General features: G+C 34.3%; 1 protein-coding gene across 1 annotated transcript in view; it reads right to left on the reverse strand.

Moving 5' to 3' along the window:
* Positions 1 to 17,563: 17,563 nt before the first annotated feature.
* LOC110030741 (squamosa promoter-binding-like protein 13) overlaps positions 17,564 to 19,601 on the reverse strand; it is a gene marked incomplete in the record, with an annotated part of 2,175 nt that continues 137 nt past the window's right edge. The window contains 2 exon segments of the mRNA XM_020733631.1: positions 17,564 to 18,219; positions 19,236 to 19,601. Coding sequence (XP_020589290.1) covers positions 17,697 to 18,219; positions 19,236 to 19,601 — 889 coding nt within the window.

Consider the following 19,601-nt stretch of genomic DNA (forward strand, 5'->3'; position numbering starts at 1 on the left):
CCTCGACTTAATGGTATAAGAATAGCCATTCTTTTTGTGATGCATGATAAAAATATTATTTGGAGCCAGTAATTAACTGTGAACTGGATCCTTCTCCGAAGCTTCATTTTATGGCAGTTTCTCTGTTTCATCACTGCATCTTCTGCAATGCAATAAGGCATGCAGACCAGCGGCAAAAGATATGCATATGCATGGCGTTGGTTATTTAGTCCATAAGATACTCTATTTTATTTTTTATGCTTTTACAGTCGTTTAAGAAGTGAAAAGCGCTACGCATTTCATCTTTATTCGAATCTTTAAGAAAATTATATGCAAGTCTACTCTTATTTTATTAATCTTGATTGATTTATTCTTTTGCATTCAGTTTAAAATTTAGTAGATGAGTATTAATTAGAATGCAAAATAATCTAAACTGGTGCAATCACACGTACAATTCTTTTGTATTTTCATATCTAAATTACATAGCACTTAAATACTTAACAACACATAAAACAATAACACTGCCACTTATTTTTTAGAAGTAATATACATATTTTCATTAAAAGGTTTATAACACTAAAAGGTTATCAAGATAGTAGGAAATTTTAGGTATTAGATATGTAAGTAGACAAGAATGTTGTGGTATGCTTCAAAATTTCAAAAACTGTCTAAATTTAAAAGTGGTGTGCATTTCATGTCAATGAAAATATATATTATATATATCTATCTATCTATCTATATATCTATCTATCTATCTATCTATCTATATATATATATATCTATAGATAGATAGATAGATAGATAGATAGATAGATAGATAGATAGATAGATAGATAGATAGATAGATAGATAGATAGATAGATAGATAGATAGATAGATAGATAGATAGATAGATAGATAGATAGATAGATAGATAGATAGATAGATAGATAGATAGATAGATAGATAGATAGATAGATAGATAGATAGATAGATAGATAGATAGATAGATAGATAGATAGATAGATAGATAGATAGATAGATAGATAGATAGATAGATAGATAGATAGATAGATAGATAGATAGATAGATAGATAGATAGATAGATAGATAGATAGATAGATAGATAGATAGATAGATAGATAGATAGATAGATAGATAGATAGATAGATAGATAGATAGATAGATAGATAGATAGATAGATAGATAGATAGATAGATAGATAGATAGATAGATAGATAGATAGATAGATAGATAGATAGATAGATAGATAGATAGATAGATAGATAGATAGATAGATAGATAGATAGATAGATAGATAGATAGATAGATAGATAGATAGATAGATAGATAGATAGATAGATAGATAGATAGATAGATAGATAGATAGATAGATAGATAGATAGATAGATAGATAGATAGATAGATAGATAGATAGATAGATAGATAGATAGATAGATAGATAGATAGATAGATAGATAGATAGATAGATAGATAGATAGATAGATAGATAGATAGATAGATAGATAGATAGATAGATAGATAGATAGATAGATAGATAGATAGATAGATAGATAGATAGATAGATAGATAGATAGATAGATAGATAGATAGATAGATAGATAGATAGATAGATAGATAGATAGATAGATAGATAGATAGATAGATAGATAGATAGATAGATAGATAGATAGATAGATAGATAGATGGATAGATACACCAACGTACATATTAAAGTGATCTGTGAACAAAAAAGTTTATACAGTTGAGAAGTTAGCATATTTTTCCTCTTCTGCAGAAATGCTTGTAAGGTTGCTTCGTGTGATGTTCCTCCCCAGGAACAAATGCATGTGCTTTGTGATAAAACTAACTGCTCTCTGTTCTTCCAGCTGACTACATTTCTTTTTCGCTTTTCAATGTGGGCGTCGTAAGTCATATTATATTCTTAGTACGTAAATTAATTTGATTTAGTCTTTGTTTTTGATATATTATTTTCTTTATAATTTATCTTCAACTTTCTTTTTTAGTACATTAGGATCAGCATTTTCATACTTTGACCTAATCAATAGTTCTTCGGTGGTGAACCTAAGTAAATTTAAAATAAATTCCTTAATTATGATATAATTTCACAGCTTTCTATCCAATAAACTGATAGTAATTTTCTATTATAATCACCATATGAAACCCATATAAAAAAATCAGGTTGACTCATATGTAGCTACAAACTACTATTATGATCTATGATGTAGCTCTTACAGTTATCTACTTTGATAAAGAAAAAATTGTGACTAGCATGAACTTCCTTTGGCTCTTTGATGGGTTGAATGGAGCAAGGAGTTACACTCCCCACATGGATGACGGTTATGGGATAATAATTGTTTGTAAATTATGTTAGGGTTGGAGTTGCTTGGAAGCTAAATTTTGATTGCTCGGAACTTTCGATAAGCTTTTAGAGTCTTTCCTTAGTGTAAGCAAAAGATATCCCTACATTAGTATAAAATTTGTTAAGGTTTTTCCACATAAATTGCTTTCACACATTCCAAAATACACTGCTTTCGTGGCTCCCTACGCGTTAATAAAAGAAAAAGGGTAGAAAAGGGGGAGGGGAAGAGGGTCCTCACTAAACACCAAAGCCTAGGGGCCCCTCTTCCCATAGTACAACCCGACACAAGAAAAACTCTGAAATACAGATTCAAAACCTGTTAAAGTTAAAGTAAAACCAAAGAGAAGAAAAACTATAACATAGCAAAGCAATGAAATAAAAGAGAAAAGACAATGCCATGTGAGTAAGGAAAGTAATGGACAAAACAAAATCCTAATCGTAATGGGGAAGAGGAAAGCTCTTGGAGACAGCAGGCAGCAAACATAACATAATTCCGAGAGGTGAGGCATGAAATGCAGAGAGGCAGAAGATTGTAGTAGCAAATGAGTGTATAGTTCCAGCAAACATCTAGACCGGGCAGCAGAAAACAAAAACAGAAGGAAATGAGACATTTGAGGCATAGAGAGCAAACATCCACCTCAAAACCAAGTAGGAGAGGGGAAACCACCAATGGAACCTGTCAAAATGGAAAAAGAAAAAGAAACCTGCAGCAAGTAGAAAACAAAAAATCCTAGAGAATCAAGCACGAATATATGGGAATCCAATTTATCTCCAATTAGAAACTTCCTCAGCGTACTCGAGGGGAGATGGCCCACATAGATGCTTATGTGACCCATTTTAGCCAAACAATCAGCAGGAGCCCTACCTTCCCTATGGATGAAAGAATACTGAACCTGCATAGCATGAGTATCAATAAGGTACCGTAGTCTGTTTAAGAGATAAAGCAAGTTCCAAGGGAGGGCAATGATCTTAGAAAGAATTTTAAAGAGACTCATAGAATCAGTTTCAATGACCACAGAGGGAAATTTATAGATAAGGGCAAGCTGGACAGTCAGCAAAGCTGCCGAATCCTTAGCCTCAATAGGGCTCTGCGCATAAACAGGGGAAGCAAAAAAAGCACATTAAGCTTCCAAAGGAGTCTCCGAAGACACCACCCGCACTAAAAAAGTTAGAGGACCAACTACCATCAATATTAGCCTTAATCCAACCTTGTGAAGGGGGGGTTGCCATCTAATTAAAAGAGGCCTTCCACCCATACTGTGTTTTTTAGAAGTGCAGGACAGGGTAATACCAGGTTGCCATCTAATTAAAAGAGGCCTTCCACCCATATTGTGATTTTTAGAACAAGGAAATACCAGGCTTCTAACAGCTTTATAATAGTAAGAGATAATGTATGAAACTCTAATGGAGGGGTGAATGGCGGAATCGGCATGTTTATATTCATTCCTGGCCAACCAGATAAACCAAAGCACCACTAAAGGGAATGATGCAAGTTTGCTATTATAATCCTTGGAAGCTTTCCAGATCTCTAAGATGCCATCTAAACTGCCTTTGTGAGGCCATCTGTTTTGAAAAAATTGCCCCAATCTCAGCCAAACCCAATTAGAAAAGGAGCATTCAAAAAAGAGATGTGTAAGGGACTCCTCCCCACATCTGCAAAGGTAACATCGTGAGGCCAATTTAAGCCCTTTTAATTTCAAAATATCATCCAGAGGAAGCAAGGAAAAGAAATAACGCCAAAGAAAAATAGAAATAGAAGTAGAGATAGAGCTATGCCATATCATTCGCCCTTTTAATTTCAAAATATCATCCAGAGGAAGCAGGGATAAGAAATAATGCCAAAGAAAAAAGGAAATAGAATTAGAGATAGAGCTATGCCATATAATCATTCCCCATTTCCAGTAATCATAAGTGTGCAGTTTAGAGTAGTGCTTTTTAGAAATAGAAGCATTAGAAGTAAATTTCAAAGCAGGTTTGTCAGATTTATCAAGACATATAGGAAGTTTAGCAATGGGTTCAACATCCATTTCCAGTAATCATAAGTGTGCAGTTTAGAGTAGAGCATTTTAGAAATAGAAGCATTAAAAGTAAATATCCCCCAACAACTCCCTAAGTTTGCTCATGTCCCATTGGTCATTATCCCAACAATCAGAGACCAACATGTCACCATCTAAATTAAGATCTTCCTCACGAGATGAAGAAAGCCCCCATTGTTCATGCCAAAAAGAAACTTTCCCCATACCAATCTCCCAAAAATAAAATTTATTAGCCACATTTCTAGCATTTAAAATAGCCTTCCAATTTTTAGAGTCCCCAATTTTCCAATGAACAGTGGAGGGGTGTGAGTGAGAACAATACTTGCGATGCAAAAATTGGGCCCAAAGAGAGGATCCCTGCTTGAATTTAAACCAAAGCTTACAGAAGTTAATATCAAGAATATGTTGCAAATTTTTGAAACCTTAACCTCCAGATATCCGAGGTTTACATCCTCTATTCCAGTGTGTCCAAATTTTGGAGTCCCCATTACCAACCCAAAGGAACTTGTTAAAAATGTGCTCTAAATCTTTCTGTGTATTCTTTTTCATAGTAATAACTTGCATAGTGTATAAAGGAAGTTAGTGAAGAACACTTTGTAACAAAGTCAGCCTCCCCCCAAAAGAAGAAAAACATTCCTCCAATCATGAATACGAGTATTAATTTTGTCAATAACAACATCAAATTGAGTTTGTGTTCTCCTACTCCGAAGAAGATTAACACCAAGATACAAAAGGGGCAAAGAGGCTTTAGAGAAAGCAGTAAAATAGGTGGCCCAAGTTGTAATGGCAGAGGTAACTGAGTTGCCAAAATAAATAAGACATTTATTGTTGTTGAACAACAGACCAGAGTTTTGCTAAAAAATTTTAAGGTACTTTACCAAAATTTTGAGAGAGGCTCTAGAATCATTGGCAAAGATGATAACATCATCAGCATAGGCCAAGTGACTTACTAAATCCATGGATTTATGCCTGAACTAAACATGGGGATGCTTTTTCTGCATAAAATTTATGAGACATGAGAAATAATCAAAGGTCATAATGAAAATAGTAGGAGAAAGAGGGTCTCCTTGTTTGATGCCACAATGAGTATAGAAAAAACCATAAGGCTTGTCGTTAACAAGGACAATGTAATAGTTGTTTTCCAGCCAGCATTTAATCAAATTGCAAAACCGAGCCTCAAAACCTCTAGCTTCCAAAATATTGAGAATAAACTCCCAATTAATAGTATCAAAAGCTTTTTTCAAATCGATTTTGATTATCAAGTTGCCACCTCTACAATTCCCATTAAGATCCTCAACCAATTCATGTGCAAGGAGAATATTGTCAAAAATTTCCCTCCCTTGAATGAAAGCTGATTGTTGAGGGGAAATGAGTTTAGAGAGGTGAGGTTGGAGCCTAGAGACAATCAACTTGTTGATAACCATAGAGATAACAAAATTAAGGGATATAGGTCTAAAGTTATCCCAGCTATTCTTAACAGTAGCTTTAGGTATGAGAACAATTAAAGAGGAGGAGAAAAACTTCCTATGGGTATTCCCCATAAAGAAACTTTGAATGACAGTAACGACCTCCTTGTGAATAATATCCCAACAATGTATGTAGAAGGAAGAGGTGAAACCATCAGGGTTAGGAGCCTTATTGGCATTAATATCTTTGAAAGCATTGAAGATCTCCTGCTCTGTAGGAATGTCAACAAGGGATAGACCAGCCACATAATCTCTGTCTTGGTCCAAAAATGCACTATTGATGGGAGTAACCTGGAAGTAGAGGCAAATAAATCAGTAAAATATTGAACAACACTATTACCAATCTCACTTTCATAAGTGATAAAAACCCCAATTGATTTTTTGATCTTGAGAGTGGAATTTATATTTCTTCTGTGTTTAATAGAAGCACAAAAGTATTTAGTATTTCTGTCCCCACATTTAAAGTGTATATCATTAGCCTTTTGCTGCAAGAAACTTTCCTCCAAGGCAATAGCTTCAAGTAAAAGAGAGTGCTTATGGGCAACCTCATTAACCAATTGACGGGACAATCAAATTTTCAAGAGCATCCACCTCAGCTTGAGCCTCGAGAACTTTAGTGTGGACATTACCAAAAGCTTGAGTGTTTCAAATTCTAAGAACAGAAGCAACTCTTTTATGAAGTTGCTATAGAGTGAACCAAGGGTCACCAACCCTCTCAAAGTTCCAAGCCTGTTGAACAATCCTCAAGAAAGTGGAATGAGAAGTCCATACATTAAAGAATTTGAAATGATAATGTAAGCTTTTATCATTGAAAGCCAAAGTAATCAAAATTGGGTTATGATCAGAGGAAGAGTAATTTAAATGCCTCACCCTATAGATAAAGTAATAATTAGAGAAAAGATGGTTACCAAAAAACCTATCTAGCCTTTGATGAAGAGTCCCTCTTCTCCAAGTGTAAGGGTTACCAGTGAAACCCAAAACAAAAAGCCCTGCATCACATATTTTATCACAAAACTGGTTTATAAGGTGGATATCACATTTGCTTCCACCTCTCCTTTCTGTAGGTTTCATAATCATATTAAAATCTCCACCCACTAACCAATTTTTAGTGCTAGTATTTTCTATATGTGTCAACTGATCCCAAAGGTTATATTTCTTCTGAAGTAAAGAGCTAGCATAAACAAAGGTGGCCCAGCCTTGATATTCTTCTAAATGATAGTTAAAGAGAATAAATTGATCATCATCTTGAATGATGTTAATGTTGACAGAAGGTTTCCAGAATAACCAAATCTTGTTATTTTATTGCAAAAGATAGAGTATCTTTTAAAATGTTCGAGAATTCTAACCCTACTAGCAGTAGCCATAGGCTCAAGAATGGCAAAAAAAGAAAGGTTATGGACCCTACAAAGATATTTTAACCTATTAAAGTAGGAAGGGTCAGCAACTCCCCTAATATTCTAGCAGATCACATTAATCATTTTATCGCAAGCCAACCCTCCTAGAAGGTCTAGAAGAGCTACCAACATGAGTGTTATACCCGTCAGAATAATAATTACCTTCCTTTGGAATATTGATTTGAATCAATTGTGGAAGTTATTTAGTCTTTTTATTCTTTTTCCTCCATGATTTCTGCGCTAACCATTCTTGTTCTAAGTTATTCACAGTATCTTGCATTAAATCATGAGAGATAGGGTCAGTGATAGCAGATCTGTTATCAATAATATTAACCAAAGTAGGGTTTAGTGTAGATGGTAGTTGACCATCTCCAACATCACTAGAAGCCCGAGAGTGAGGCATGGGATCCTACATAACAGAGTTGTTATCTTTAGAAATAACCAAAGAAGGAAGTAGGGAATTGGAAAGACGACCCCCAATATCAATAGTAGCCTCAGAGATTAGCATAAGGTCCTACATGACTGAGGCCAATTGAGGAATAGAAGAGGTAAGTAAAGGGTTATCAGAGTTAGTGGTAGGTTCTACTAGCGAATGAAAAGCCTCCAAAGAGACATTCTCTTGCAAAATATTAATAAGGTCTGTCTCCCCTTCTATAGCATCCTCAACTACATATGAAACAACATTAAGAGCTCTATTAGTAGCCGTAGGTAAGTTATTACACAATGAAACATCATTAGTATCATTCACAGATAGAGTGTTCTCCTTTGATAAGTTAGGAAAGCTATGTGAAGGAGCTTCAATGTTATCCTTCTCGAGAGGCAGGTTTGGAGGTGTAATAGCAACATTTTCAAGGGGATCAAAAGTAGTATTTTCTAAACATGCATTATCTTTTTTTCGTGGGTCAGTTCTCGATATATATATATATATAAGAGCCAATTTATGCTCTTATATATATATATAAGAGCATAAATTGGCTCTCATTTTATTAACACAAAAAAATAACAAAACCGAGAAAGAGGTCCTAACTCACACACCCTACAAAACACCAATAAAAAAGGACCTTTTTCCAAAAAATAAAAATAAAACACACCCACCAACTAAAAATATAAAACACCAAAGAAAATATAAAAGAAAAGAAAAAACCAAAAAAAATAATTAAGAAACATCCAAAAAAGTAAACTGAACCAAAACAGCAAGAACAATTTTGGAAATCACAGCATAATTCAAATTAGATCAAGCTTAGCTGCAGCCACCAAGTTCCCTTCTCTCTTAGTATGATTCTATATGATTTGTAAGTTCTTGGACAAATCCATAATTGTTTTCATCTGCAAATTAACACTCCAATAATGCACATCCTAAAATTTGTAAAACTTCCATAAAATTAAAGAGTCAGTTTCGAAAACAAAAAATTTCCATCCAATTTTCTTAGTCACCTGAAGACCAAAACCATCGCATCAGCCTCTGCAATTAGAGGAGATACAAGAACAGCCTTAGCCGCAAACCAATAGAGAATATAACCCATAGAGTCACGACAAACACCCCCCACACTAGCACTAGTAACCTTCCAGCAACCATCAATATCAATCTTAATATAAGGTGCACAAGGTTTACACCAATGCAAAAAAGTAATATTCTTATTAGAGGAGCAAACATGAATAGAAAAATTATGCATCATACAAGCCATCCTACTCGTAATCTTTTTATTAGGGGTCAAAAATTTGATTCCTTTCATAAGAAAAGATAAAATCTTGCCAACCGTGTGAAGAATATTATCCTCACTTTTTCTATACTTAATATCATTACGAGTAAGCCAAACAAACCACATAATAACAACAAATAAATTATTTCTTTTATGTCTCCAGGAATGTAAAATATCAGAAATACTTGCATACTGAGAAAAGGAATTTAGCAATTTTAATTTCATAGTAACCTGATTCCAAATCTCCATAGGAAATATACAACTAGAAAAAAGGTGAAGACTAGTCTCCTCATGATTCCTACAGAGAACACAACAAGAAGGAAGTTGTAACCCCTTCAACTTAAGCAAATCATCAGTAGGTAAAAATAATGCAAAAATCTCCAAACGAAGAAAGATATGGAAGGTTTGACCCATGGATTCCAAATATAGCAAAGATTCAAACCCTGAAAGTTCTAAAAAGAGTTAGCCAAGCTTTTAGAAATAAAATCACCCGTCTTACCTTTCGTCTTAGGTACATCAATGTTACCACTGTTAATAGGTATAGAAGATATAAAAAGAGCATCATCATTATGAAACATTATCATCATTATGAACCATCCTATTAAGCTCATTAAAACGCCAACGATTCTCATACCAAAGATCCTTGACTTTAATATCAATAGCCACAGGACCACCATAAGAATCAACTAAAGCCTCCTTCCCCATCCAATCATCAAACCAAAAAGAACACTCACCATTATCAATATCCCAACAAATAAGATCATTAGTAATTCTTGCAACTTTAAGCATTTCAAACACGCCAAATAAAAGAATATTTCTTATTATAAGTAATAGAAAGAGGATGTCAAACTATATTTAGCATGCATTAAAGTAGCACAAAGAGAATTATTCTTACGAAATCTATACCAAAGATTCATATAATTAATCTTAATAGAATCAGCTAAGCTACGAAAACCAAGACCACCCTTCTCAATGGGTCCAGCGCATCTTAGTATTACCACTACCTTCCCAAGGAAATTTATTAAAAAGATTTTCAATCTTTTCAATAATACCCTGGGGAATATCCATAATTTGCAAATAATAAAGAGGAAGAGAAGTAAGAACACTTTTGAGAAGAGTGATATGACCACCAAAAGAAAGAAATTTATTTTCCCAAGATAAATTTATTTTCCCAAGAGAAATTTATTTTCCCAAGATAAAATCTTATGTCTGATTTTATCAAATAAATTTAAACTAAGGCTACTTCTCATTTTGTCTTTATTAAACGTGAAACGCAAATAGTTCATAGCAGCATAGCTTCATTGCAACCAATATAATCCAAAATCCAATTCTTTTTAGCAACAAATATTCTCTTGGAATAATAGAAGAAACATTTAGAAGTATTAAAATTTAAACCAGAGACCTTCTGAAAAACAACAAGAGTAGCCCAAACTTTCCTAATAGAAAATTTATTACCATTAGTAAAGATCATAAGATCATCAACAAGTCTTAAATGAGAATTACTCATACCACCTTTATGAATATAATTCACACTAGGATAGATCTTAAACAAAACATTTAAACATCTCAATAAATAATCAAAAGTAAGAATAAAAAAATAAGGAGATAGGGGATCTCCTTGTTTTGTACCTTTATAAGCAATACCTTTATAAGCTTTGAAGAAACCATATTTGTTCCCATTAATAAGAAGAGAATAATAGTTGTTGCTAAGAGTACAAAAAATAAGATTGCAAAATGTATCATTAAAGCCATTAACACGAAGAATATTCATAATAAAATCCCAACGTATAGTATCAAAAGCTTTCTTAATATCCATTTTAAAAATAATATTCCCTCCTGTGCACTCCTTATCAATATCCATAAGGAGCTCTTGTACAATAAGGGCATTATCACTTATTTGTCTGTCTTTCAAAAAAGCAGACTGGTTCAGACATATAAGTTTATTTAAAATAGGTTGCAATCTCTTAACAATAATTTTAGAAATAATCTTAAGTAAAACAATATTCAATCTTACGGGTCTGAAAGCATCCTAAGAGTTAGTATTGTTAGCTTTAGGGATCAAGAATATATTAAAGGATTTAAAATACTTAGGAAAATCATGATCACGGAAAAAATCTTGAATAACCAGTACAACATCAGCCTGAATAATATTCCAACCATGTTTATAGAATTCAACCGTGAAACCATCAGGGCCAGCCACTTTGCCAACCTTCGTCTGATCAATGATATCTTTAATCTCTGCATGACAAGGAATACAAGTAAGTAACAAGTTATCAAACAAAGGAACATCATTATAAAGAGAAATATCTAGTTGAGTCAAATAAACATCACTATTACTAAAGACATTAAAAAAGAATTGAACACCACTTCGAGCAATATCATTGATATTATTAAGCACCATACCATCAGGGCTAATGATTTTAGAAATCATATTAACCTTATGTCTATTCTTAATGTAAGCATGGTAGTAAGCAATGTTTTTGTCCCCATCCAAAAAATGGGTCTTAGCAGCTTTCTGAGCATAAAATTGCTCCTCCATATCAATAACCTCATTAAGTTGTTGCTGCCCCTGAAACAAAACATTTCATTCTATAAAATTGTTAGCAAAATCACATACAAGAGAAGCAAACTTATCTTCAAATTGCTCAATGTTGCGGTGCAAGTTCCCAAAAACCTCACAATTCCATTTTCTAAGATCTTTAGTTAAATTCTTATGTAAGTCCAACGTATATACCTAGAAGAACCAATAGCATTAGATTTCCAATTATCTGTAAGAAACTCAGTATATCTATCATGAAGGGTCCACATATTATAAAATTTTAAATTATACTGCTTTATATTATTGTTGTCCATGATTTTAAGAAGTAAAGGAGCATGGTTAGAAGCATTAATGGCCAAATGCTGAACTTTATAAAAAGAAAAAATATTAATCCAAGAAGGATTACTAACTAATCTATCAAGATGTTCAAAAACCTTTCCTCTACGCCAAGTAAAATGATTCCCATAGATCCCCATATCATTAAGCCCAGCATCCAGCAAGGTATCATTGAAATTAACAATTAGATTGAGATTTGGAGGAATTCCACCTTTCTTCTCAAGAGGAGAAGAAATAATGTTGGGAGAAGAAATAATGTTGAAATGTTGAAATCCCCTCCCATAAGCCAAGCTTCATTCTCCTGCTTATTAGATTGAATCAAATTCCAAAGCTCCAAATGAGCCTACTTGGTACATCCAGCATAAATAATAGAAAAAAGAAAAGACTCGATAAGATAAAGAAATCTCAAATGTCATAATTCAATTTGATTGATAAAAATCTCAATACTCACTGGTTCTTTCTATAAGAACCAAATCTTATTGTTAGAGTTAACAATATAATTAAAAGCACCAATACGTCTGACATAAGCCTCATTATTCATGTCCGCAACCATAGGCTCAAGAACACCCAGAAATTTTAAATTATAAACATGAATTAAATTTTTAAGTCTATTAGAAGCACACACATTAGAAACACCCCTAATATTCAAGATTAAAGTGTTAAAATTCATCAATAACAAACTTACCCTTGTTTAGTCAAGTAATAATAGCCATAGAAGGCTTAAGACCATCCTTACCCTTCACCTGGGTTTGAACAGCCTCTGGATTCATATAATGCAATTCACAAACACCTTTAAATTATTTTTTATGAGATGATCTTTGAATCATCCAATCCTCCTCCAACTCATTTCGAGTCATTCCTGAGTAGTCATTCCATCATGCAGAACAATTTGTCTATCTAATTGTAAGATTTCAAGGGTACCAACATTATCAGTATCTTGAACCATAATAGTAGTATCACTATTATCATTCTTAACCAAATCAGTTGTAATAGTAGAGGTATTAGCAGTTTCAGTAACCAACTAATTATCAACCAATATAGTACCCATATTATTATTCTCATTCATAGAAGAATTAAACTAATCATCAAAAGAATGCAAAGATCTCTCTCCAGGAAGATTAGCCTTAGTGAATTTTAAATCAGAATGCAACTCTTTATTCATCTCTTTATTGCTTTCTTTACTTTTTTTCTTTTTTCGCAATTCAGGATGGACATTATAACAATGAGAAAGAAGATGAACAAATATTTTGCAATTAGTGCAATAATGTTGTACAAATTCTTGTTCAGCCTTCTGCCAATAACCATCATTAGAAATTCTCATCCAAATAGAATCGTGGAAAACTGAAGTAACATCACGTTCAAAGTAACATCACGTAACATCACGTTCAACCAACACTCTAGCCATCGAAGGCCTAGACAAAATACAAGTAGCAACATCCATTTTCAATGGCTTACCAAAAGTTGATCCCAAGGAATAAAAAACATTCAGATTGAAGTAATGTAGCTTCAATCCAAGAAAGTGAATCCAAACATGCACAATACAGATCTCTTTGGTACGATTGAAATTAGGTGTCAATTTAAGAAGTTTCAAGTAACACTTCTCAATGGTCAAGATTTTCTTAGCAAATAGAGAGGTATAATCCTCTTCAAGCTGCAACTTAATCATTAAGTTACGATTATCGATTAACCCTAAATTCCATCCTCCAACTAGATGCAAATCGGAAAAGAACTTACGAATAACCTCCACTTGGGATGAGTAAATGAAAATTTACCAATTAAAGTACACTTTAGTGGTTCATTGAGAATGTTTGTTTCTTCTTGAGTAAAAAGAAGCTCAGGTTTACCATTATTGTGAGAAGCTTGTCGAAGCAAACCTCCATTATCACTATTCTTTATTTGCTGTTGAAACTCATCAGAGAAACAAACTTCTCTAGACCCAAAAGATTTATCTGAAGCAACATCTTTGAAGTACGGCACTGCAAAAGCCATGGAAAAGAGCAGGATAGAAAGAAAAAAGCCAAAACTACATAAAAAAAAGCATAGTTATGAGTAATCAAGCAAGAAAGCTCCCAACGTAGAGGATGAAAATAAGGGACAATGAAGCAAACTATAAAAAATAACCAAAGCAAACAACAACACCAAAGATAGAATGAGAAAGCGAAACATATCTGAAAGGAAAATGGAAAAAAAGAAATCTGCTAGGAATCAGACACAGAACAAAAGAAGCGAACAAGAGCCAGCGAACAGCAACAGAAAAAAGAACACCAAGATCTGGCTTGAGCAGAGGATCGCCCGCATGGGAGGTGTAGCAAGTAGGAGCACAAAAACAACGAAAAGCTAGCGTAGAGCGGAGAATAGCAATCGGGCTAGGGCACAGGATCGTGTGGTCTCGGACGATTGCGTGATCTCAGAGGGGCTTCTTTTTTTCGCATCGCTCTTGAAACTCTTTTTGGATCCGCTCAACGTGCGGGAGAGTATGAGGTATAGAAAGGTATATAATCGTTGGAAGAATTCGTCAATCATTCTTCCATAGTCCTTCATGCTAGTTGGAAGCTCACATGTGTTTATGAATTGTTCATATGGATTAACTGAACTTAATGTCTCATATGACTCATCATAAATTATTTTTTCCTCTTCAATCATCAAGTAAGTTATCTTCAAAGTGAGTCTCCAATTCAAATAACATCACTTAAATATGAGATTGACAAGTTTGACACATAAAGTGAGTTATCTTTTTAGTGAGATTGAAATTCAACTTATAGCATGTGAAATAGATGTTAACTCCAACATTTTTTTGGCCACATAGGTGAACATATCGTGGGACTCATATAATACAACATTTAGCTATCCTTGGAACCAAGCATAAAAAAATATCATTTAATAAAATTATACTTGATTTGCCTTCCACAACCAAAACGTTTTTGGTAACTTTAATTACCTTGAAGCTAATTACCCCTAATTTTTCAAGTAACAAAACATCGTTTGTATAATACCTACCACTTGCAAGCAGTAATTATGTGATTAGTCCAAATCTTTTTATTTGGTGACCATTTCATTCTCACCTGTGAATTTTATAATGACAAGGTACATCAAATTGCTTGCATTGAGTTTGTTGATGAGCAGAAGGCTAATGATGGCTTTATATGTTGTTGGAGAGTCAACTATGACAAAGTCAACCATGGTTATGAGCTGTTTAAATATCCTTCTATTGTCCAAATAATGAGTAGTTGTATGATTCTCATGGACTTTTTATTCACTCCTAAGAATCCATACAAGTGACCTATAAGCTACATGAAAAATGTGATGAATTAGATTCATTTCACAAAAAATAGTTTCAAAAAGAATATTAAAATAACTCCCCATGTTATCAAAAATGCAAGCAATCTACTAATTAGTGATCAATGTTGTAAACACTATGGAATTATTATAAAAGATTTAATTGGTATGTAACTCATCTGTAGTAAATAGAATAAGTGGTTGGCTTGCTACTTCAAAATGTGATGGAATCACTAAACATATTCTCTTTAGTTAAGTCTCCAGAGGCTCACCTGGCAAGATGGTTCTATCTTATCTCTCCCAAGTATGGTTGGTACGAGAATAAGGAAGTTGATCATCTAAGCACAAGTTGATTCATTAAGAGCCTCTTCCTAACTTATTTTCTTGCCTTTGAGTTATTGCTCTCGACTTGATAAATTTTTTTAATAAACTCACTTTAATAGCCGTTCCATCAAAATTTTCTGGTGGAACCACTCCTCAATGTCATGACTGATATCATAGTGACACTAGCCTCTATTGTCTAAGCTATTGAGATTCACAATAGTTTCTAAGTTGGTGGCTAGTGCGTTCACATTGGCAATCTTCTTTTCCAAATGACAATATGCTTGCCTTTCTTAATATTAAACTTGTCCCTTCACTTGATGCATTTGCCTTTCCTAAACATGCATCGTTTTTGTAAAAGGGCATGATTGATGTCATCAAAATTTGACCATATACTAGGTCGCATAGGGTAGATTATCCATCTATTGATCTAATTGAAGTTTTTTTTGGTGCCTGACTCGGAGCTTCTCACATAGGTGGCAGTATGAAGTAGATTATACTATTTTATGGAGATGTGACTGTTGGCTAGCTCTGAGATGATGGAAAAGAAGATTTCTCAGCCTTTGGGCTAATTCGACGTGAGCAATTATAGATTCAAGGTTTCAAATATTTAACTTCTATTTGAAAAATATTTAGACTCTCCAATGTTGTGAATGTTAGTAATATTCTTCTAATGTTTTATTCAGTTCTTTGTGTAATTTCTCTTCTTATCAGTGACATGATTCAGTCTTACTTCACTTTAAAAGTATGTTGAGTCTTAATTTGTTTGTGGATTCATATTTGAAGAAAATTTCTAACTATGAAATGAGGAAAGAATGAGATGAAGATAGATTTATATAGAACTTACTTAAGGAATATATGTTGCTCCATTCCTTTGGGATTTCAAATGGTAACCTTATTACATGAATTTCTCTTCTTGGGTAAGAAAGATTTTTCTAAATAATATATACAGTTAGTGATTACATTTAATTAGATCTCTAAGGATTTATAACCATTTCTAGTCTTGCTGGTGTTTATTTCAAAATATCTTTAGGGAGTTATTCTCTGACAGTTTTGTAATTAACCTTGCATTCCTTTTTTCTATTGTCGGATCACCTCTCTACCACTCTATTAGACGTCTTTAAGGAGAAAATATTACATCCGGACTACGGATGTGCGGACAACGGCTCAGATGCAGAGAGGAGGGCGGAAGTCCGATTCCTCCCCTCCTCCGCTGCATCTGGGCCGTTGTCCTATCCGGATGTAATATTTTTTCCTCTTTAAGAGTTTACCTGAAGGCTAATCAAACCTTAATGTGACTTGGCTCTTCCCTATAGGGCAACTGTGGCTGTCATCGTCAAACGGTCCCCTTTGGTCTCAAATCATGGAGGGAAACATCTATCTGGTTGTGTTAGGGTTTAGTGGCCATGCAGAATCAAAGCTTTGTTGGTCACGCCATCAAAGGCTTACTATAGATGCACTTCAACCCAACAAAAAAGAAATGGGAATGAGAATTGCTTAAGCCTTTCATAATGATTTCCAATACTATGATAATATCATCTGAAATTTCTTTCTTTTTTCCCCTTCTCAATGTAGAAGCTAAGGTGATATCATCTGCATTCCCTCTTTTTTACTTCTATTAATTAAAAAGCTCAGGAGAGATATCATCTGCAATCTCTTTATTTTCCTTTTAAATGGATGATGGAAGCATGGGCATTGTAGCACAAATTCTTCATCTAATAAGTTTTCCATACGCTCTCCAACTTAATAATCTCCAGCAAGTTTAATGCTGGCGGGTCTCAGCGTAAGCAGTGAATCAATCATGTCGAGAAAGAAAAAGGGCTACGGTTCATTGTCAAATGCACGTACGTTGCCAGAAGGAAGGCAAAGCAAGCCAATAATTTTCACTTAAGGAGGAAGCTTCCTCCGCCCCTCGATTTTATTACCGTATCTCTACAAAAAAGACGCCTCGTTTTCATTCTTCGAGATCTCAGTTCGGTTTCCTCGTGATATACTTTCATAGAATACTTTGTCAGGACATCACAGAAGCTAGGATTAACTTAACTAGAATCAAGTAAACATTAGAATAATTAAATCCTGGAAAATATTTGATAGAACGGCCTAAGTCTGAGCAAAATCTCATCAACTTAGGTGACAATGCATTTTAAAACAAGATACCATGAAGAAAACATCGTTTATTGATTAAAAAGACTACAGAATAAGCTTAAGAACACCTAACCAAGCATGCAAACTGTTCGAGAAAATAAACAACTAAAAATACTAACTTCCCCATCAAAACTGCAACGCACTACTTGCTCTGATATGGACTTCTAATGCTGCAACTATCATCGCCATCATCCCAACTAAGAAAACGGTGCTCGTGTCCGCGGAAGTCGCCAAGATGAGAGAAGAATGAGACTCTCGGCGGCGAACTTACAGTCGTTGTTGACGAACCAGATAGCCCTGCAAGTGCCGGAGAAACTGTCATGGCGCTACAATTGAGCCCCAGTGCCATTGCAGGAGAGGGGACTCGGGTAATGGCCGAGCCTGTTTCAGGATTGCGCTTATCCATAGAGCTGCCCATGTTGGCCATCGTATTGTTGTTATTACTGCTGCTACTTGACTCAAAGTGAAGTAGTGCTGCGTTATTGTTGTTGTTGTTTGCTGTAGCAACTGTGCTTTTATTATTGTTGTTGTTATTATCATTATTATTATTGTTTATATTATTGATTGTGGCCAGATCCTGTGATTTTCTTCTTCTGCGATTATGGTCTGCCAAACGCTTTCGGCAGCTGCGCTTTCCTTGATCAAACTCAGATAGAACATGAAACCTGCATGGATTTATGCGCAAAAATTAATTAAGAATGCAAATCAGAGAGATACAAGCATATATATCGACTAATATTACATATGAATTTCAAATTCTATCAAAACAGATTAACGAACTTGTTTGATTTTTGTTATAGTGATTAAAAGTTGAGTTACAACAATTTTTTTTACAATAAAAAATAGACAGATTTCCATTGTTCTGGGATTAGCATCTTCTATAAAACTATTCAAGTGCCCATATATTGTGAAAATTATTTATTATTCAATAAAATTATGAATAAAGTATAACGGTTTTAGTCATATATACATTCTAAGAAGTAAAAAATTTGTCATGCTTCTGTTATAAATATTATTAAATACATCATTCATCAGAAGTTTTTTTAGCCCTATAAATAAAAGCCTTTGCTTTCTATAACTAAAACCTGAATATAGCACATACGTATTGAAAAATTATTTAATGTGTCATTTATATTCATGGTATTTCCTTACTTCGATAAGTACTATTAAACATATTTAATAAATATTAATAGCTATTAACATATCAATTATATTTAAATTTAAGGAATGTGATTATAGATTAAAATTCTACCTTTAGCATGAACATGAATTCTAAAGGCTTGTATGGGCAAACTACGTTTTGACACTTTATGCGTTTTTAAAATAGTGAAAACAGCATTTTCACACCACACACAGTTTTCTGGCTGTGATCTTTCTTTTCCAAGAGAATAAAAATTTATAATAATGACTGCACCTAGCTTACTAGTAGGATATTTTTAATCATCTTATCATCAGAAGATTATTTAATAAGCTGCAACTGACTAACAGACCCTAAATTATAAGCACGACCTATTCTACACAAGTAGAAGACCACTTAATTTCAATAAAAATGCTTGCGGCCAGGCACGCATCGGAAACTAACACGGTTGACACACCTAGAAAACTTGGCAGTATAATCGTTTAACGACCGAAGAAAAATTAAAAAAAAAATGAAGTTAATTAAATGAGAAATGAGAATTACCTGCTGCACTGCTGACAGAAACGCTGAGATAGTCCGGCGGCGATAACAATAGAAGCCTTAGAATGAAATTCGCAGACCTTATGCCTCCTATGGTAATGCTTCGCATGTGTAAGATCAGCCCCGCATCCCTCCGCCTGACATCTTGCCAACCTCACTCTTCTCCTACACACTCTCCCTATCCCCATCTCCTCCTCCGGCGATGCCGACGAGAAGTACGTTCTCACTCCCAGATTTAATCCAATCCTCGCTGGAGCTGTAACCGCAGACGGCATTCCCATTCCATACCTCTGCCCGCTGGCCGCCGTCGCACCGACGGGGGAGAACAATCCTCCGGCTGCCGTCGGGGCGAAGAAATCTCCGGCCGCC

The sequence above is a fragment of the Phalaenopsis equestris genome, unplaced genomic scaffold, assembly GCF_001263595.1.
Source record: "Phalaenopsis equestris unplaced genomic scaffold, ASM126359v1 Scaffold000757, whole genome shotgun sequence".
NCBI lineage: Eukaryota > Viridiplantae > Streptophyta > Magnoliopsida > Asparagales > Orchidaceae > Phalaenopsis > Phalaenopsis equestris.